The sequence below is a fragment of the Lytechinus pictus genome, chromosome 14 (assembly GCF_037042905.1).
Source record: "Lytechinus pictus isolate F3 Inbred chromosome 14, Lp3.0, whole genome shotgun sequence".
In the NCBI taxonomy this organism is placed as follows: Eukaryota; Metazoa; Echinodermata; class Echinoidea; order Temnopleuroida; family Toxopneustidae; genus Lytechinus; species Lytechinus pictus.
This window is the reverse complement of record NC_087258.1, coordinates 5883827-5906035: the sequence shown is the minus strand read 5'-3', so window position 1 is coordinate 5906035 and position 22209 is coordinate 5883827. Positions and strand designations below refer to the sequence as shown.

General features: G+C 35.6%; 1 protein-coding gene across 4 annotated transcripts; it reads left to right on the top strand.

Annotated features, from left to right (window-relative positions):
* The first annotated feature begins 126 nt into the window (after positions 1 to 126).
* On the top strand, positions 127 to 21896 carry LOC129275984 (protein crumbs-like). 4 transcript variants are annotated; one of them, XM_064109219.1, is made up of 14 exons: positions 127 to 327; positions 1601 to 1840; positions 4084 to 4215; positions 5976 to 6089; positions 8614 to 8727; positions 9532 to 9630; positions 10471 to 10713; positions 11521 to 11634; positions 12386 to 12513; positions 13452 to 13668; positions 14333 to 14482; positions 15423 to 15497; positions 17967 to 18187; positions 19467 to 21896. In XM_064109219.1, exons 2-14 carry the CDS (start codon positions 1633 to 1635, stop codon positions 19710 to 19712), a joined length of 2061 nt encoding a protein of 686 aa, XP_063965289.1. In that variant the 5' UTR covers positions 127 to 327; positions 1601 to 1632; the 3' UTR covers positions 19713 to 21896. The 4 variants fall into 4 exon arrangements, with proteins under 4 accessions (XP_063965289.1, XP_063965290.1, XP_063965287.1 ...); XM_064109218.1 differs by having other exon boundaries at positions 132 to 327; positions 9532 to 10074; XM_064109220.1 differs by lacking the exon at positions 4084 to 4215.
* Positions 21897 to 22209: the final 313 nt, after the last annotated feature.

Genomic DNA, 22209 nt, shown 5'->3' with positions numbered 1-22209 from the left:
TTTTTGTGCTTGTCAAATTCGCATCAGCACACCCAGCAAAAAATCGTTCCCAGGGCTCTTGCAACTTATTATATTTGTTTTGCTTCATTATATTTTTGTATTTATCTATCTATCTATCTCCTATAGCTCAGTGCAACACAACCGAGTTAATTGAAGACGATGACATAAAATCAACCAATGATAGTGACAGTGGAGTGGAAAAAAATGTTTTTAATCACGGGGAAAATGCTTATTTTGAATGTGCGGATAAAGGCCAGTTTACTGGGTCCGCTGTGGGTACATGCGACAATGGCACATTATCAGTGAGCAGTGACCCATCATGTTTAGGTAAGTCGGTTCAAAGGTTTGTAGACTTAAAAGGCACTTAACAATTTTAGAAGATGTAGGCTTATTTTTATCATGGACTTCACTTGATAGAAGGGCCGGCCGGCTTTCGGCTAACATAATCTTCAACAGTCTTGATCAGTTGATCATAACAAGATTTAGATAATTGATGACTTGTATTAAGGTAGTGGGTTGTAATTGACTTTATGATTAAGATTTGAGAAAAGAAGCTATAATCCGCGTCCCTCCAACACTATGTTTTAGATTTTTAATTGTGAAGTCATGTGATAAAGTATTACATTCAATAAAGTTTGCTTCTCTGGGCTCGTCGAACATTACATACTCTTGTTGTCTACAATCAAAACTCAGCAAGGAAGGAGTGCATTTTGTGATTCATGTATCAAGTGTATCAAGAGTGGTTACTCTTGGAAGCGTTGCCAATTTTAAAGAGTTGAATATGCTATCAGATACTAAAAATTATCAACATCTAGTGAAGAAAATCATGCATACTTGTATACCATTGGAATGGGATGATGGGCTTAAATTCAAGTCCGGCAAAATCCATAAGAGAAGCCCTAGATGCGTATCTTTAAAACGGGAGACCCGACCAGAAAATTTTGTCTAATGGGACATTCCATACAATTCATGTGGAAATTCAAGATTGGCCTACAGTGCTCCGGAAAAAAAACGAAACAAGGATATCGTTGTTTCATCATCACGTTATTTCAGAAGTATGAAAAAAGGGCGATGTACGCACGTAGAGTGAAAAGGGTAGGCTATACTTCTAGTCCTATCGAGAAAATGAAATATCAGAGGCATTATGTGTGGTAGGAAAACAAAAGTGGCAAATACTTGTTTCGGGTACACAGACCGAAGGATGTTTATTAGGGGCCATTTTAAAAGTCCATTTATCAAGGCCGCCATCAATTTCATGCTTAACCGCTCACGATTGCGTTCTCCTGCGCTCATAAGTATTTTTATCATCATCAAAATGTCAAGTTGTTATTGTCGTTATTTTGTGATAATTATTAGTTATATATCATCTATGTTATCGATTATTTTGTATATTGCATAGAATGATGTCACATTTGATATTGTTTTATTTTGAACGCAGAAATAAAGGCAAACAAACACCGACAGCCCGTGCCTCGGAGCCATTTGCCAAATTATGATCTTGGGTATTTGCTTAGTATTCGTTTGTAATGTTTCTTCAGTTCCAAAAAAATCACAAGAAAGAGTTTTTACAGGTTGCTGTATGAATATTTATATATTCAAGCTTACTGTCCAGTGCCTGCTGATGAAGATGGCATGATTGGCGACGGGCTGTACTACGACATTGCCGACGTCCCTGAACTCAATGAGACCACCACTATCTACTATGGGAACAATGACGTAATTACTTATAAGTGCCTAGATGGGTACGTCGGCCCCCAAAACTGCTCAACTCCTGACTGCAGGAGTACATGTGAAGATGGATCGTGGAATCCCGATCCACCTGAAATTCTGGTGTGCGTTGGTAAGTATGAATTGAATGGGTGGAACTTTGATGGTGAGATTAAAATTATCATCATGAAAAACATCTCTGTTTATTGATTTGGTAACAATTATATTCCCATTTCTTTCTAACAATATCCATATACCCAGTGTGTATATAATGATGACCCCCCCCCCCCCCCCCCAGAATGTAATGTGGTAATTTCAAGTTTGTAAAGAAAATGCTATCACATCTATATTGCATCTATGGGAACAGTAAAAATAGTTACTGGTGTGTGATTTTTTCCCTTGAAATTATGTTCTCTTTGTTTAACAGTGACATAGCCCTCGCGTTATTTGGAAAGGCATTGGTCTACATTAGCCTTTCTCGACCCACGTGAGGTAGATAACTTAATTCATTCTATGAAAGGGTAAAACGCCGTAAGTTGTGGAGCGCCTGTGAGGCCACATCAGGCAGATATGAGCGCTGTCTATCAAGGGTGCCGCTACATAATAATATATCTTCAATATATTCCGATGATTGTTATTTCTCCATTGAGTTATCAACTATTGCCACACATTTTTTTGTCTCGCCTGCATATCAGAGCGAGACTACAGGCGCCGCTATTCCGACGGCGGCGGCGACGCACAGTGGGCCGGGGCGAAACCAAAGTGCGCCCAAAGTCATTTTGGGCAATTTCAGATTTTTATTTTTGATCATACTCAGTTGAAAGACAACACTTTGAAGAATACTTATGTAAAATATTTTATTCCGAAATGTGCATTAAGGTTGTTAATTTCCTACTAATAAATCTTAAAATGTGACATTTTGCGAGTTTCCGCTATGTAATGACCAAGTTGGGAAAAAAATCATTTGACTGAAGGTTTTTCATGTATGAATCTGAAATGGCTTCCACATTATCCTGATATATTTATTGTTAAAAGCATATTGAAGGAAACAAAAACACCAAAAGAGAAGCAAATCTATCGGAAAGAGTAAAATGAGAGAAACAATTAAAAAAAGTTTCATCAAAATCGGTCATGAAATCAGCAAGTTATAGACGTTTAAAAAGTCTTGTACTTTCTATGGGGATCCTCAAATTGGCAAACGTGCTTCAAAATGGCTGATTTTGTGGAAAACTCTCCATTTGTTTCGTACAAAAAATTTCAGTTTTTCCCCTTATTATTATTTCCTCCTGACCTAGACATATGTGGTGTTAATTATGTTTTCCCATGACATATGTTGTGCTCAGAAGGAGGCAAGATGCAATTTGACTAAGGTCACATGACTAAGGTCAAAGGTCATAGGGTCAATGGACTTAGACCATGTTCGGGAATAAAAATCGAAATATTAACCAAGGTTAAGTTTTTTGAATTCGTCATAACATTGAAAGTTAATGGATCTAGTTTATGAAACTTGTATATGAAAACGATCAAGTATCACTAAACACTTTATGTGAGTTTCAGGTCACACGACTAAGGTCAAAGGTCATAGAAGGTCGCCGAATCTTGGCCATGTTGGGAGTATTTGTTTAATTGCTATCATAACCTTGAAAGTTTATGGATCTAGTTTATATAACTTAGACTAATAAGAGTAACCAAGTAAGAGTAACCAAGTATTGAACAAGCTGCGTGAGTTTCAGGTCACATGACCAAGGTCAAAGGTCATTTAAGGTCAATGAACTTTGGCCATGGTGAGGGTATTACTTAACTGCCATCATAACTTGAAAGTTTATGGATATATTTCATAAAAAAAGAACGAAAGGTTAATCAAGTATCACTCATTGTTTTGCACGAGTCTTAGGTCTAATGGTCAAGGTCAAATGTTGTTTAGTGTAAATGAATAATTATAGTGTTTGATTACCATATGAATGGTGCTTTTTTGAATAGTTATTCAATAGTCGTTTTCAAAGTTAGCACGGCTGCTATATATGGAATCGTGTAATGCAGGCGAAACTGCCAAAGGCGGTCCACTTGTTCTTATAGTCAAATGCATTTTTTTATGATTGTGATAGTGAAAGTGTATTAGGGGTGGTGCTAAGGCGGCGGTTATAATGGCAATAGTAGTAGTTGTAGTAGTAGTAGAAGTAATAGTATTCATGGTAGTAGCATAAGTCGAGGCTGTAATTGTGTTAGTAGAATAAGCATAAGAAAAAAGTAGTAGATATGAGGAGTTGGAATATTACTAAGTCAGTTAAAGTAGAAGTAGGAGTAGGAGTAGTATCAGTAATAATAGAACATGTGGTAATGTTAAATTGATTATGGATTTTTAAAACTAAAACCTAGGACAAAATAGTAACAATGCGACAATACAGACACCAAGCCAAATATCAACAGATGTCACGAGATCATCAGCCAGGCTTCCAACTACAATGAGCTATGATTTCACTACCAATACTCTTAGAATGTCAACTACTGGTAAATTATTTCACATACTCTCACCATAATGTAAATAGATAATATTGGGTAAAGCATGGTACTATTAAATGATGCAGGAATTTATTTTCTAAATACCTTTTGTGCACATCTTGATTAATGCTCTGCATTTTATTCCCATATACGTTGAAAAGTTTGGTCAATTAATTCTGACTGCAATCATATATCACCACTGTGCTTTACCCAGTATCTTTAGGAGTAAAGTAGTAATGTGAGAAAGAAGAAGGAGACGAAGAAGAAGAAGAATAGGAATAAGAAAAAAATAAGGAGAAGAAGAACGAAGGGAAGAAGAAGAAGTTGTATTATTAGCAGTAGATCAGCAGTAATATTATTAATTGCAGTAAAGCAGTAGTAGTAGGAGTAGTAGTAGTAGTAGGAGTAGAAATAGTAAATAGCTGTAGCAGTAGGAGTTGTAGTAGCAGCAGTAGCATACTATTAGTTATTCTATAGTAGTTGTTGTAGTCGAAGTACCAGTAATCACGGTAGTTACAGTAGTAATAGTAGTAGTAGTAATAGTAGTAGTAGTAGTAGTAGAATTAGTAGTAGTAGAAGTAGTAGTAATAGTAGTAGAAGAAGAAGAAGGAGAAGGAGAAGAAGAAGAAGAAGTAGTAGTAAGAAGTCGTAGTAGCAGCAATAGAAGTATAGTAGACAGTAGTTATAGTATAAGTAGAAGTAGAATAAGTGGAAGTAGAATATGTAGTAGTAGTAGTAGGAGGAGGAGTCGTAGTAGTAGTAATATTAGTAGTAGTAGTATTAGTAGATTAGTAGTAGTAGTAGTAGTAGTAGTAGTAGTAGTAGTAGAAGTAGAAGTAGTATTAGTAGTAGTATAGGACGGCTTGTCCTCACTATTAAAATAGTGTTTGTAAATTATTCAGTGTAAGAAGAACCAAAAACGAAATTTAGTTGTTGAGAGTAACAGGGCATAGTTTTTACAGTCGTAGAATAAAAAAACATGACGATTTAGAGGCGATGCGATAGAAGTTTAAAACCAGTGGCAAACAAATTCGTTACACGAGGAGTTAAAACGGCTTGCATTCGAACTCAAACTGACCATTAATGGCTAAATTCAGGGATATTAACTAAGATTAACCCAGTTTAAGTTAAATTTGAATGTAGCGAATATCTGTGTGAGACTGATCAAATTTGTGTGCTACCTTGTGGTGGTGAGCCAGGATGTGACCTTAAAGTCCTTCTAAATGTCTTAATAAAGTTTCACTAAATTATAAATATTTTCATATCAGTTTAAACTATTAATGCATTTCTAAAAAATCAATGGAAATTTTCTAATTCAAATTTAAGACTTAAAAAGGAAATGAATAATGTTTTATTGGGCATTCCAGTTGTTTTTAAAGTTCTAGAACCTTGTGGTTTTTAAACTCCCGAATGCGCTGGGAAGAAAATTTGTAGGCTCACAAGAGAAGTTAGTGATACCATGATTGCACAGTCGCATTAGTATGAACCTTTCATACACCTTTAACAAATCTTATATTTTCAACCAGAATTTAGTTCAAAACAAGTGTTTTATCTGCGTAGATCAATATTCTAATTGTGGGATTTAGATTCTGCTGATTGTTTTGAAAATGACACTCGTTTTTTAAACCTTGGAGTTTCTCATTAAACCAATAGTAGTTTTCTCTGAACGCCTTTATAATCTACTGGAATCCTTGCATGTGATTGGCGAAGAACAATATACTCAGTGAATACTCATTTGTTTGCTTTATGAAATGATCTCCCACTGACAGAAATTGATGAATGCTCTTCGAACCAATGCCAGAATAACGCCACCTGTGTGGATCAGATCAATGGATACCTATGCGAATGTGCTGAAGGATTCAACGGAACCAACTGCGATAACAGTAAGCAATAAAGCTTAGATATCGATGGAGGCGTATGGTGTATGTGTGTGCATGGAGTGTGGGTGCGTGTGAGTGTGTGAGTCTATCAGAAGGTGGAAGAGTGAAGGGTGTGTTATATCGGGGAGGCTGTTGTGGGGCTTTAGACAGACAGTGGAAAGGCCAAACCGAACTAAAACCTGATGTTATCACACAGTAATGTTTATTTCTCCATTCATGTATTTTCATAGAACTTAAACATTTTAAGTTTTTTGCTTATGATATTTTATGGTACAGTCACACCGAAGAAACTAATTCCAGACTGACAAAATATATAACGTTATTACAAATGGCAGACCATCGACCGGTTTGGTGTTCGTTTCATTGATGTTACTGTATCATTCAGCATCAAGAGTCATGCACTGCTCAAAGTGTTTAAGTTTGGTCTACAAGTACATGGGCTACTCCTCAGATAACCCATCCCATCCCATTTACCCACTTAATGAAGTTTGGTCGTATTTCAAATTCAAAATGTTTTATTCCCTCAGTAAAACCTTACATAAAAACAAATATAATACAAAGTTAAAATATATGAATTACAAATCGATGTACAAGACAGTCTAAAATGGCATTATGGTTCAAATTCGTACTGAGGGGTAGCAGCCAAAAAGGAAAAAGAATCTTTATATTTAGGTCAACCCATCAGATAACGAAAAGGTGACATACATGTAGCAAATGCAATAATAACATACAGTGATATAGCAAAAACAAACAAAATAACTTAAACATACACATAAACAATGAACCAAGACACCAAAAATGCCATGCCTTACTATATTTACAATGATCAAAATAATACTAGTGGTCAGGGGCGTCGATCCGTTTTTCAGATTGGGGGGGGGGGGCAAAATCATAAATCAACGTTCCAAAGGCGTTCGATCGCACAAAATGAACAAACCACCCCCCCCCCACACACATAGGCCTATATATATATATATAGGCCTACATATATATATATATATGTACATGATTCATGAGAAAGAGACACATATCTCACCAACAAATTAATATGCGAGCGCGAAGCGCGAGCTGAAATTTTTTAGTATACTGACCTGGAAACGGGAAAAAGGTACCTGTTTATTTATTTATTTATATTCTGACCTGAAAGCTTGATATTCTAAGCGTTTTGAGTACCAATAATTAAGATGGGTATTTAAATGAACAATAGATGCGAAGCGCGAGCTGAAAATTTTGACATTTCTAACTGAAAAAATGACAGTTTAATGGACGTTTGAGATTACTTTGTAATTCAAATGGATCTTTATGTGACATAAAAATGCTAGTGTCATCTGCAAATAAAATGTACTTTAAAACCTCAGACGTATTGAACAAATCATTGATATAAATAAGAAACAACAGAGGTCCAAGAATTGACCCCTGGGGCCCTCCACACCTCAATGGCTTCCTTTCAGATTTAAAACCATTGACTATGACAAAATGCTCCCTATTTCGCAAGTAACTATGGAACAAAGCTAACACAGCTCCTCTAATACCATAAAGTTGTAATTTGTAAATCAAAATATCGTTATCAAGCGTGTCAAATGCTTCACTTAAATCTAAAAATACGTCTAGCATCACTTATTCATTATCAATAGCATTCGTTACATTGCAAATAAAATTGGTTACAGCATGATATGTGGAGTTCCTTGCTCAAAAACCATATTGATTTAAAGACAAAATATTGCACTTCGTATTAAAATATAAAAAAACGATTGTATATGCATTTCTGAAAGACCTTTGAAAAAACTGGCAAGACGGAAATTGGCCGATAATTTAATAGCACTTCTCGAGATCCATTTTTAAGAATTAGAACTACAAGAGCTAATTTCAATTTATCTGAAAAAAAACCCACCACAGATGAAACATTTATCAACCATTTCAGACAATGGTTTACATATAAAAATATTGGTTTTCTTAACAACTTTCAAACTAATATCGTCATAACCGTCACTGGTATTGCTCTTGAAATTCTTAATGGTCCAACCATCGCTCTGTCTCATTTTCATTAACTGTGAGGGTCCATTTCCCCTTTATACCTTTTTTTATTTTACAACGGAATTTTTTTATCATAAACAGTTCTTCTAATCATAGAGATCAAGTTGATATTATTCGAATTGGTATACAAAATGGTAAATAGGCTAAATGTAAATTGTATAGACGAAATGGTTGTAGATCAAATAGGATTAGACAAATTGGGAAGAGCCAAAATGTGAAGTAGAGGGTAGAGGTTGCAGGCCAACCGACAATTTACTATTTTAATAACCATATGTATGAAATGGAGTTTCCAGTCAAAATTATTCATGCAGTGTGACTGATGTTTAATAAAGTGTGCTTGCTGACCTTAATCATTCATTTTGATGTCATCACTTATATGCCTTCTTAGGCCGGCCGTCGGTTTTGACGGGTGTGATTTTTTAATAAAGAATAAACAAAACAAAAAAACTAAACTAAGAACCGATTTCTGTTTCCTTTTTTTTTTGGTTATTAGATATTGATGACTGTGTAAGTCATCCCTGCCAGAATGGAGGAACTTGTGAGGACAAAATAGATTCGTACGAATGTCAATGCCTTGACGGTTTTAATGGTGAACTTTGTGAAAATGGTAAGCACATCTGTAGCATCATCTAAAAAGATGCAAATATGTATTAATGTATGAAATGTTTTCATGTCGTCCGTATAATGATACTGATGGATATCAGTAGCTGTTTTACTTTATCTAGGGTTTTTATAAAATAATTTTCCAGTTTCGTAATAAAATATGACATTTCCTTTGCAGAAAACAACTACTTCTCTGTGTACAAACGGTTAATGATCGCATGCGGAACCAGTTGGTATAAAAAAGGCAAAGTTAACCATGCGCTCCTGAATATGATGGAATAGAAAGGGGGGGGGGGTATATGTGTGTTATCGCAATAGAAAAGGGGCAGATAATAACCTTTAAAAAATACTAACAATACTTGAAAAATATTACGCCTTATTAAAATACTGAAAATATTACTGTCGTTAATCAAGGAGATGAAGAGTAAGCTTCTGTTGACGAACAAAATTCTTTCAATCCGATCAAATTATAGGTTGTCCACTATTATCTTTGTAAGTGTTGATGTTGAAATAGCGTACGATTCTGAAAATTCACAATAGTTGATACGGCGCTTTTCTTCCACGTTGTCGTGAAACTGTAATAAATGCCATTAGAGATGAGTACAACCCTATCAAAATGTGTAACGTTCATGCAGCTTTAAGCAACCTCTTGGAGCATTTACCTCCTCCAAAACCATTTTGATTTATACCCATGCTTAAGACACGGATTAAAACCAACGTACCTGCAATAGTGTATGTGCACCTTGGCATCACAATCACATCACATCACAATTATATCAAAACCATTTTCCTCGCCTTCATTTTGCAGAAATGACGACCATGGTGATGATGACGACGACAGAAAACGTTACAGCGACTGAAAGTGGCTTGACGACGGTCACTGATGATGTGACAATTACCACTTCAGGTATGACGACATCAATTACCGGCGCGACCACTGTCACTTTAGATGTAACAACGGTCTCCGTCACGTCAGATGCTACCACAGACACTCCTGATACTTCCACTGTCCTGTCGGATGCTACGACAGTTAATGCCGACGTGACCACTGTTACATTTGATGTTACGACGATAACTCCTGATGTGACCACGGCCATGTCAGTCACTTCTGACGTGACCAGTGTCACAACAGATGTGACAACTGTCTTGTCTGATGTTACGACGGTCACTCTTGATGTGACCAAGGTCACTCCGGATGTGACCACGGCCATGTCAGTCACTTCTGATGTGACCAGTGTCACGTCAGATGTAACAACTGTTATTCCAGGCATTACAACCGTCACTCCCAACACAACCACTTCCCTTCCCGACACAAGCACTGTCATTTTAGATGCGACCACGACCATTTCAGGTGCGTCCACTGTCATATCAGATATGTCCACTGTCTTTTCAGATGCATCCACTACCATTTCTGATTTGTACACTGTCATTTTAGATGTTACCACCGCCTTTTCAGATGCATCCACTACCATTTCAGATGCGTCCACTGTCATTTTAGGTGCGACCACTACCATGTCAGATTTGTCCACTGTTGTATCAGATGAACCCACTACCAATTCTGATGTGTCCACTACCATTCCATATGCATCGACTACGATTTCAGATGTGTCCACTGCCATTTCAGATGCGCCCACTACCATTCATGTGTCCACTGCCATTTCAGATGCATCCACTTCGATTTCAGATGTGTCCACTACCAATTCAGATACGTCCATTGTCATTTCACATGCTTCCACTATCATTTCAGATGCATCCACTACAACTCCGGATGCGTCCACTGCCATTTCTGATGGAACTTCACATATACCAACCGCAACCCAAGCCACAACAGTATCGTCCACAACGGTTCCAGCGATATCTACTTCTACAACAGCGTTGCCAGAGACGACAGAGGCCAGCTCTGTTCAATCAACATCGCCTCTAGCAAGGGAGACCACGACAACTACACCAACAACACCCAAGAGAACAGAAAAGCCCCACACTACTCCTTGTAAGCCATATCGCAATGATCTATCTTTATTATAGCGAAAAGATCAGTCGATCAGTACAATGGACTTTTGAAGTTTCAATCATGTAAATAGAATAACGCCTGTTTTCAGCATTGAATTTGTGACAGAAAATGTTGGTTAAGTTAGTAACCAAAATAGAACATGATTAGGAAGTATAATAAGATGATGAGAACGCAAAAGTGATCTTACAGACCAGTAAGTTTTCTACAGATCGAGACCCTAAGCTTATACCTGACCAATCTGAAGTATAATCTAGGAAATAGGCGACGGGATCAAGCCCTGAAATTGCGGCTAAACCCTGTATTCGGGCCGTTCCTCAACATCAGACGATCAGTTTGAGCCATAAAATCGAGCCTTTCCTGATGCTTCAGACCCTTCTTCCATCCCCCTTGCTATTCCTGGAGGCCGTTTCATAAAGCTGTTCGTAAGTTAAGAGCGACTGGTGATCCTTTTTTACGCGCTAAACCATCGCCTATGGTGTATACCATTTACCAAGAAAGGATCACCAGTCGTTCTTAAATTCGTTATCTTACGAACAGCTTTATGAAACACCCACCGGGTGCATCTGTATTATATTCATCGAAAAAAACCCATTACTTTGATGTACCGTTGGAAAATAAGTTTAAGAATCCGGCAGTTGTTCCAGTGTGTCTTTTTGAAAATTCTGCAGGATTTACCTGACCTTGGTCATGTTTGTAAAGTGCCGATTTCAGGCATCCTTACCAATTTTGATATTCCAGTAGGCCCACTTATTAAATTATACTTACCTTTTTTTTTCTTTAAAAAAGTGCCTTGCAAAGGAGAGTGCCTACCCACCCAGGTGTGTAACGTAAGGAACAACAGGTGCGAATGTAGATCGGGATACTATGAAGATGAAACAGACTCAGAAACCCCGTGCAAAGGTAAAGTATACATTATGGGTGATTGAAGGGGACAATTACTCTAATCCTATTACAATATAATATTTCATTCATCCAGATTTCAAATTACGATTCGGGAATCCTAAAATCAGAATCATAATTCAATACAGGTTCATTTCTGCCATTGTGGATTAATGTGTGATATTAGTCTTGTATAACTGAACGTTTGGTATAATACCAAACGTTCAGTTATACAAGACTAATATCACACATTAATCCACAATGGCAGAAATGAACCTGTATTGAATTATGATTCTGATTTTAGGATTCCCGAATCGTAATTTGAAATCTGGATGAATGAAATATTATATTGTAATAGGATTAGAGTAATTGTCCCCTTATTATTTCCTTCGTTGTCTTTAGCTCGTGCCCTCTTTTCTTCCCTCCCCTATTTTTTTTTCTCTCTCCTGCCTTGTTATCTCAATTTACACGAGATGTATTGGTGAATACTATTTTTACCAATCGATGACTTTAGTTATTGAATGATCATCTACACAGTTATTTGTCAGGAGGAAATATGTTACTGTGTCCTTGTGTAACACTAAATTATATAGAAACTAATGACGTGTTCTCTATCAGCATTATTTCTTAACTGTTGATGTTTTGTTTAATCCATCAAGAAAGTGTGAGGTTTAGAAATGCTATAATATAGAAATATGCGATATTGATTTGCATATCTTTTTTTTAATCATATGGAACCTTTATGTTTTCTTATATCAACGTGTATCACCAGAACCGGTCAGTATCGACGTAATCCTTACGATCACTAAGGTCAGCGGTACAGCTGCTAATTTTACTGAAGAATTAAATAATTCAACGAGTAAAGAATTCAAAGAGCTTGAAAGCGAAGTCTGTCAACCGGTAATTATTGTTAATTAATTTATCAATTATTGGAAGGGTAGATCCATCCATTTCTTTTCCACTGAATAAATTTATAAATGAATTTTTGACTATCTCCTGTGCACATGTATGTGCATATGTATCTGTATGTCTCTCTGCGTCTGTCTGTCTTCTTCTTCCTTTTCTTCTTCCTCCTCTTCTTCGTCCTTTTCTACTTCTTTTTCTTCTTCTTCTTCGTCCTCTTCTTCGTCCTCTTCTTCTTTTTATTCTTCTTCTCCTTCTTCTTCTTCTTCGTCATCTTCTTCTTCTTTTTTCTCCTTCTCCTTCTCTATATCTCTCTCCCTTCCCTTTCCAGTGCCTTTATTACCATCGATTTTCTCGACTCTGCTCTTCTACAATTTTGTTATTTCACATCTTATTTCCTACTAACTAAAACATTCAATAATTATATTGATCATGATGATGTTAATTTTGTGATAATGATGATAATTTTAATGATAACAACAAAAAATGAAAATGGTAGTAACGATAAGAATAATTATGATGATGGTAACGATGATAATAATAGAATATCTATTATAATATTCATAAAATGAAGACGACGATGGTGATGAAAATAATCAAGATTTTAATGATGAGTTTGAATAGTTGGTTTTTCCAGCATTGATTATCAGAGAAGCATGTCATAATTCTGCGATTTTATAAATACATAATAATATTCCGCCTGAATGTAGCGCTTGATACATCGGAACGATGTCTCTGTATAGGCGCTTTATTTATATGTTATCAGATACTAATATTACCCGCACACCATGTATGCAACTTCTCCACTCCCTGGGGACGATTCTAACCAGACTTTCCAAACTAAATGATTGCTACATGGGCTTTCATATACTTTCCCTATAAATGTCTAGAAAATTTGAAATAAGTCCCTATCGTACATTTTCTCTTGTATTCAGTTTAATGAGATTTACGCCGACGATCCTGAGTTTTTGGGATGTCAAGTACTTAATTTCAGTAAAGGCAGCATTAAAGTCAACTATGTTTTGAAGTTTGCTGAAAATACAACACAGAATCCCTCAACTGTCAATCAGACGATACAGGATAAACTTGTAAATTCTAATGGATCATTTGCTGACGAATTCACAATTGACCCCGATACCATCGTCGTTGAACGTAAGAGCTAAGTCATATTTTGAAGAGTTTATTATTTTTGTAGTTTACTTTAATCTCCTTTATACATTGATTACTTGCAATGTATTAGACATGTTAGATGTTAGGCCTACATTACATAATCTATGCCTATGCTTAAACCGATGAAGCTGTGAATTCTGAAAGTTTCAACAGTCAATTAAGGTGTTATGTTTATATAATTTTGGAGCGCCTTACTGCCCCCGCTCCGGGAGCCCATACTGAAATGTATAAATTTTGAGAGCCAAAGATTATCACATTGCGCCATTTTTTTTAAATTTACATGGAAGGAGCCAACATAATTACTACCAATCCGTTCGACTTTATTTTGCTGTGATGCCCGTTTAAGACGGAAACAGCATGTTTAAATGCAAAAAAAAAAAGATTCTAGATATAGGATGGAGCGCAGCAACCTTTGGACAAAAGGGGGGTGGGGTTCAAGCTGAATGTATGTCTCTTGAGCTGCACTTATCTGGTCCTGTTACATGGGTGAATATTTCTTTCCTTGACGAATGGTGCCCTTTTATTGCGCGAAATCAATTTTGCTCCCCTCCCAGCATTCCGACGCTTAATTACTACTACTTCTACACCTACTTCTGTTGCTCTACTTTTTTTTCTAATGATTCTATAATAATTTCTTATTTTCCAGCTTTGAACGAATGTAACAAGGAACTTGACGATTGTGATGGAAACGCAGAGTGCATAGATTACGATGAAAAAGGATACACGTGCGTATGCAATCCTGGATATGAAGATAGTGTTAAAAGTTTGCCCGGCCGAGACTGTATTCCACGTACATGTAAATATTAATAGAATTTGATACATACTGTATATTTATTGACCACTAATCAGAATTTGTTTAACAATAATGAAACAGAAAATTGTACGATATTGATGGAAGTAGCACTATAATAAAATTGTTTAAAAAAAAATCCTTTTCGTCTTTGTTTTGTTCCCTTTTCTCTCTTATTCTTTCTCTTCTATTCTGCCCTTTCTTTCTGTTCTGCTTTTCTTCAATTTTCTTCCCCCCACCTTGTCTTAATATCTTTTCTTTGCTTATTATCTCTTTTTTCTGTTTTGTTTTTCTTCAATTCATATGTTTATTTTACCTGCTGTTAATACATTTATACCAGACAAAGCTGCTGTTTCAATGGTAAAAAATGGTTTATATCTAAGAATAAATTAACATAACGCCTTTTATCTCTTGATCAAAGTTTGATTAAAGCCAAGTCAATCTCGACGAAAATAGATCAGCGATTATTTCCACACCATGGATGGACAGAGAGTCAAGGATATTCCTTATTCACAATATTTGAAATTTGAAAATATAATAATTTATAATATTTATAAAATTTGATAACGAAGTACTTGATTAGACCTAAACAATAATGGTGATTCCAAATGATTAAGTTGATGTCTTGTTTTTAAGATACAGGAGCAAAATTAAAATATTTCTACATATATTTTTTTAAAAACAGAATCATGTCATCGATTCTCTAATTAGCACACAGCCAGTGTTGTTCTTATGAATTTGTGGAAAATTAATAAAAATAATCATCTGATTTTGAATCGAATTTCCTTTAAGATTGTCAGTGTTATAGCGGTTAGTCTATTCTTCTATATATTCAGACCAACTTGTTGTGGGTGAATTTGACATTTTATAGCCATTTTAAGATATTATCATTGCACTTAATGGTTAAATATATTCATTGCCTCCACCCCTCCCCCGTCTATGGTAGCAACCGAACCTCTATCGACTGAGTCCCAGACAAATAAACCCGAGACTACCACAGAGCCTGAAGAAGCAGGACTAGGTTTGTACTCAGTTTGAATAATTAGACCAATAATGATATTCCATACTTTTAAACTCCCATTCCAAAACATACAGGGTGTATTTCATATACGAATTTAAGCTCCGTTCCTGTAAATAACTAACAAATTATAGCGAATGTTTATCATGGTTATGATTATGAAATGTTGAAATAATTCAGTCAAGACAAATTATATATGTAATGCGTTGAGATACGATGGTATTTAAGCTAATTTTTTATATTAAAATAAAGTCGAATCCCGTGTTATCTGCAATATCAAAGTGGAGTGAAAACCGCCAAAGACATGAAAGAGGGAATAGAAGGAATAAAAATCAGGAGACGCTGCTCAGGCTGACCTTCCATCTATAAGCTGCAATTCGACTTAAGGGGGTCTTGAACAATAAATTGAAGAGTACTAGAAACATTTAATTTGCAAACCAGATTATGCCAACATATCTAATTCACAATTCCTAACTCGATTTTTGTCTCGCCTGCATAGCAGAGCGAGACTATAGGCGCCGCTTTTCCGACGGCGACGGCGGCGCGGCGGCGGCGTCAACATCAAATCTTAACCTAAGGTTTAGTTTTTGAAATGACATCATAACTTAGAAAGTATATAAACCTAGTTCATGAAACTTGGACATAAAGTTAATCAAGTATTACTGAACATCCTGCCTGAGTTTCAGGTCACATGACCAAGATCAAAAGTCATTTAGGGTCAATGAACTTAGACCATGTTGGGAGAATTATTTTCAAAATCTTAATCGAAGGTTAAGTTTTTGAAATGACATCATAACTGAAAAAGAATATAGACCTAGTTCATGAAACTTAGGCATAAGGTTAATCAAGTATTAGTAAACATCCTGCATCAGTTTCAGGTCACATGACAAAGGTCAAAGGTCATTTAGGGTCAATGAACTTTGGTCAAGTTGGGGGTATTTTTGTAATTACTATCATAACTTTGAAAATTTATGGATCTAGTTCATGAAACTTGGACATAAGGTTAATCAAGTATTAGTTAACATCCCCTGTGAGTTTCAGGTCACAAAACCAAGGTCAAAGGTCAGTTAAGGTCAATAAATCTAGGCCATGTTGGGGTAATTGTTGAATTGCCATCATAACTTTGAAAGTTTATGGATAGAGTGAATGAAATGTGGACATGGGTGTAGTTGACAAGTCTTAAGTCACCGTTCGAATGTCATCTATGGTCAATGAACGTGGTATTATGTCATTATATGAATGGTGTTTTTGTGAATGATTATTTTATAGTAGTTTGCAAAGTTAGCACTGCTGCTATATTAAATCGCGTAATGCAGGCGAGACTGCCAGAGGCGTTCCTCTTGTTTCCTATATAGTGCGTATCAAAAAAAAGTTTACACTTAGAAAAAATCCTGTACAATTACACATTTCTAATATGCTGAAGATTTTTGCACATTTTAACATTGGTACAGATCCATTTAAGCAAATGACGATATAACTGTCGAAGAATATTTCCGCTTCAGTGAGCACCACTTACTTTTGAAAAATTAGTGAAAAATAATTTGCGCAGAACTTTGATATAGTTCATTGTAGTTATGCGAATAAATGTAGACCTTAATCATTGGGAACACATGGAATTTAGCTAGTAAAATTGATTTGAAGATATCTTTTACCTTTTTTAACTTGTTTCCTTGCCCAAAACACTTCGAAGAGTACATTGCGCCCCAACCCACTCCCCCCCCCCCCACACTGAGGCCGTCGCGACGATATTTGCTTTACACTGAGCTGTGATTTACATGAAATGGCTTAGGCTTGATTTTCATTTTGTTAATCATTTTCAAGCTTGGGAAAAGTGTAGAGAAACAAGTATTGAATGAAAATTGAAATGTAAACCCACTTTAAATGATAAAAAACATAGTGAACATATGCTGTAGATGTCTGATATAAACTTTTGTTCAGATTCAGTTATGTCCTCAGATCCAGCTGGCACAATAAGGGTAAATGTTGTGCTTACTAAGTGTTGAAATTTCAATTTGGGTGAAAAAATTGTTACAAAATGCTTGAAAGTACCCGTTTTATTTTAACTGACTTAAAAGTGCAAGGGAAATGTATGAGAAATGTTTCGCAGGGTAAGTTTGATTTCGCATTCCCCCATGACACAGCATTCTTTGTGATAAGCGCTATATAAATGATGTTAATTATTATTATTATTATTATGAAAACGAGCATTTCTGCGCAGATTTCTGCGAGCTTTACAAAAATGGACAGTGCTCACTCAAGTGTAACATTCTGTCAAAACTTTTACTTTCATTGGATAGAATGTGATCCATACCCAATTTTATATGTGAAAAAATTACCCACATGTTGCATATTTTTTAATTCCCAGGGCTTTTTCAAAGTGTAATTTTTTTTTGATACTCACTCTAGATTTATGTGGTCCAAAAAGATTCAATTTGGACAGATTTACCTGTAATTTCTTTCATCTCCCTTCAGTGCCGTGGAATGTGATAGTTGGCGTAACGGTACCCATCGTTGGTATATTGACCATCACTACCATCGGGTTGACCTGTTGGCAGTACCGACGTCAGCACCGGACGTCGCCGTCGCCCTCGAAAAAGATGAATACCTTTCCTTACGATGAAGAAGATAAAAGAAACTCTTCTGCAAGACCGGATAGTATGAGGATTATAAATAGCGACGGCACAGTACAAGAGGTTGGTTTGAGTGAGCTCTGCTGAGGTTCCACAGTGTGTTCACAGTGTGAATTCACCTTTACACTGTTAAAATTTGAGCATGTTAACATTGTAAAACAACTTTATTACATAGTTTACTATATGGACACATTGTGAACACCCACACCACCAGAGGTGTCCACGACAGTAATCTTTCCCCTCTCTCTCTCTCTCTTTTCTTTTTTGGAACATTTTAACAGTGGGATCACATCCTCTCATACTGCACTTTGTGAACATACTTTAAGCACTCGCACTGTAGAGGGGTCCAGTGTGAAAGTATCTTCAGATTTTTAATTTCGAGAATTTTTAAAAGTGTGAAACACATTTTTTTTTACATAGACGAATATTCTGAGCACACTATGATCATTCACACTAGAAGGTGTCCACAAATCTTCACACAGTCAATTTTGTTAACTTTTGCAGTAGGAATCATTGCTTGAACACACTGAACACTTATACTGTAGAGGTGTCCATAGTGTACAAAAAAATACGTTCACACTGTTAATGTTGAACACAGTGTGAAACACATTCCTGCATAGTGGATGATATGACCACACTATAAACAGTAACTAAAGAGGTGTCCACGGTATAAAGTTGTCTTCACACAGTGAAATTTGAGCAGTTTAAGTGTGAATCCTCCCATACTCCATTGTGTAAACACACTTAACACTCTCACTGTAGAGGTGTCAAATCACCTTCATACTGTTAAATTGGAGCATTGTAACACCGTGAAACACGTTTTTACGTTGGCGAAAATGATGAATACACTGTGAACACACATACAGTAATATGAGGTGTCCATACTATGGAATCATCTTCACTCTGTGAAATTTAATAAGTTTAACAGTGTGATATGATCTCATACTCTACTGTTTGAACACACTCTGAACAATCACACTGTAGAACTGTCCACAGCATATTCATACTGTAAAATTTGATCATTTTTATAGTGCGAAACACATGTGACCTTGGGCTACATCATATGAACACACTGTGAACTCATGCGATAGAGGTTTCCACATGATAATCATCATTCTCTGATTTGTATTATCATTGTATGATCGTTACCATTATAAGTGTAATGATGATAGTATTAATTTTCACCGATTATCAATATGAATATTTTTTTTCGTTACTGTCGTTATTGTCAGTATTCTGATGATTTGTTCATCTTGATGAATAACAGAAAATGATAGGGTTGGAGATTTACTCTAATCCAGCTCTAGAGAATTCAACGTTTTTTATTTATTTTTTTCCATAGGTGGTTTTACCGTGGCGCAATTTCGTACCCGAGGCCGAGTTCATCTTCGGACAGGACAGCAACAAAAGACAAACACAAATGCTCCCCATGGTCGACTACCCCAACGACTACTCCGGGTCGACTTCGGATGAAAATTACCCAATGAGAAACATCCATGATGCATATGACAACTACACCTACGAGCACCACGATACAAGAAGAAACACATCTGAAATAGATCATGTAGATACTGGCAATTTTTTCTGAACGAACATAAATTTTGTATATAAATTGAAATTTTCAATGAAATTTGTAAAATAAAATAAAAATAACATGAAATAAAATAATATGAAATAGAATTTTAATCTCATTTAATAGTGTCTTACAAATCTTAACTGAGATATTCTGGAATAATCTTATTATGCAATGAACTTCCTCAGAGAAAAAAATTAAATGAATGAATGTAATTTCTCTAAAAATTATTTTTATATATAACACTCTCGACAGAATTTTCAATTCTTTTAGATGATCACCAGGCAATGAAATAAATAAATAAATTTTGTATTTCATTGGGTATTTTTAAACAGGGCACATGGCAAAAAAGACTCTGTGATTGACTTGATTAAATACAATCCTTGCATGGCTAACATTTAGAATGACAACATATCATCAGAGTTCTCTCTCTTCCTCCCTACCCCCCTCCCCCGCTCTCCTTATATTTCTCTCCCTCCCTCTCCCCCTCTCTCTCTTTCGCCGTCCCCTTTCTCTGATTTTAGAATTATATTGTTGTCTCGATTTTAATGTTTTTGGTTGATCAAGACAATTATCAAATGGATTTTCGTTTCTCCGTCCGATTCTTATTATGATTATGCTATACTTTATCATGCTCATTGTAATGCATAGGGGGTAGCCTGAATATACGTCCCACTCATAGGATTATTTTTTTATACATTATGTTGGAATTTTAATGTTGGTATTCGGATTCTTGTATTGTTCGCCATATATTATTTTCATTTCATATGTGTATATTACCATTTGATCTATCTATTTCAATACTCGTTATATTAGGCAAACTGGATGAGTTAGTACAGTAATTTGAATAGCCTGATATTAGACCGACTAATTATTAGACTAATTGGTAATTTATTGGACCAAATACTAAATAGACAATATGACCTTATTCATATGGAGTAAATATAACTATAATGTATATAAATTCCAAATTAGATTGTTTAACCATCTTTTATGTCCAGCTAGGATGGTCATTGTTACATAGCTTATTTAGAAAAAAAAAAGGTCATTTAGCTCTGTGTAAACGTTTTGAACCTACTTATTGGTCTTCCTATTATCTTATTATCTTATAATGGTCAACATGCATGACGATAACTCTGTTCTGTGTATTTATATTCTGTGGGGATACAGTTCTTTTTCTTGGAATGATAGAGACTATTGTTTTTTACATTGTCATTTAGGATAAATATCCTTAATTCAAAATCAGATTTTAAACCAACTATTGACGTTCAGAATGTCCATTGGTTCTTGACAACTTGATCAAAGTTATTGACCTCTTAATTCGTTTTTAAACTGATAGGTCATCCTTTTTTGCCATGTTTAACATGCATGACGTTAATTATTCATTTCACGTACTTTCTATTGAGATAAGTCTTATTCTAGAATGATAGAGAGGAGGACTTTGTCTTTCACTCTCATTGGGATAATAATAATACTGTCAATTCAAATTCCAAAACAGACTGTCTAACCATCTTTTATGATGCTCAAAATGTTTCTCTTTTAAATATTTTTTAGGGGTGGGAAGGCTTGGGTGATTGTTTTTGTATATTCTTTCTTGAAATGTATTCGATTAATTTTTTTTTTTTTTTTCGTAATCATATATATGTGTTGTACATGCATGTATTTACGTTTTAAAGGACCCCATTGAAGAACATTGATATTTTGTTAATACCGCTGAAATGGGCCATCCTCCATATTTTATATGATGTATACGAATTTGAATATGTATATATTTAATTATTTTATATGGAAATAAATACAAACAGACAAACAAACAGGGAGGGGGGGGGGTAATCTATTAGTACCATACTAATTTTAGAATGCTGTAAATCGTGTCTATATATGCTTTTATTTTTTTTAATTTTTTTTCCATTCACCTTGATAAGAACAAAGAAAATTGGGTTATCATTTTCTCTTATTCAACTTCACGGCTTCAAATTTTTACAGAGTAAAGAAGAAGAAATACTCTTTCAGATTAGTTTTTTTCTGATTTTTGGAGACTAAATTACTATTTTGGCTTTTTAAAGAGAACCTTACCTGGCGACTTATTGATGATTTTGGGGGTGGTAGGTTACATAAATACATAGGGGCCTGAAACTGGGTTTAAAAAATTTTGTAATACATTCTACCTATTAAATGAAAAGGAAAAAAAAATCGAAATGACTTTAGCACCTTTATCTGTATGTTGAATGTGTGTGTTAAATCAGATTCATTTTACGAGTTGGTCTTTTGCTATTTTGGTTCATAGCAATACTCTGGAACTTCGCCCTACATGCACTCCTAACCCATCCCCCGATTTTGCATTAGTCCGAGTTACTTTGAATTCATCGAACTGCTCACATTGCCCTGAACCCCCGCACAAAATCCATAATCAATCCTCACCAATGGCGTGGTGCGGGCGCTGGGGGCCTTCAATTGTCGTACATAAAACGAGCAAATAGGGATTAAATAGTCGAGTTTTGTTCAATGAAAA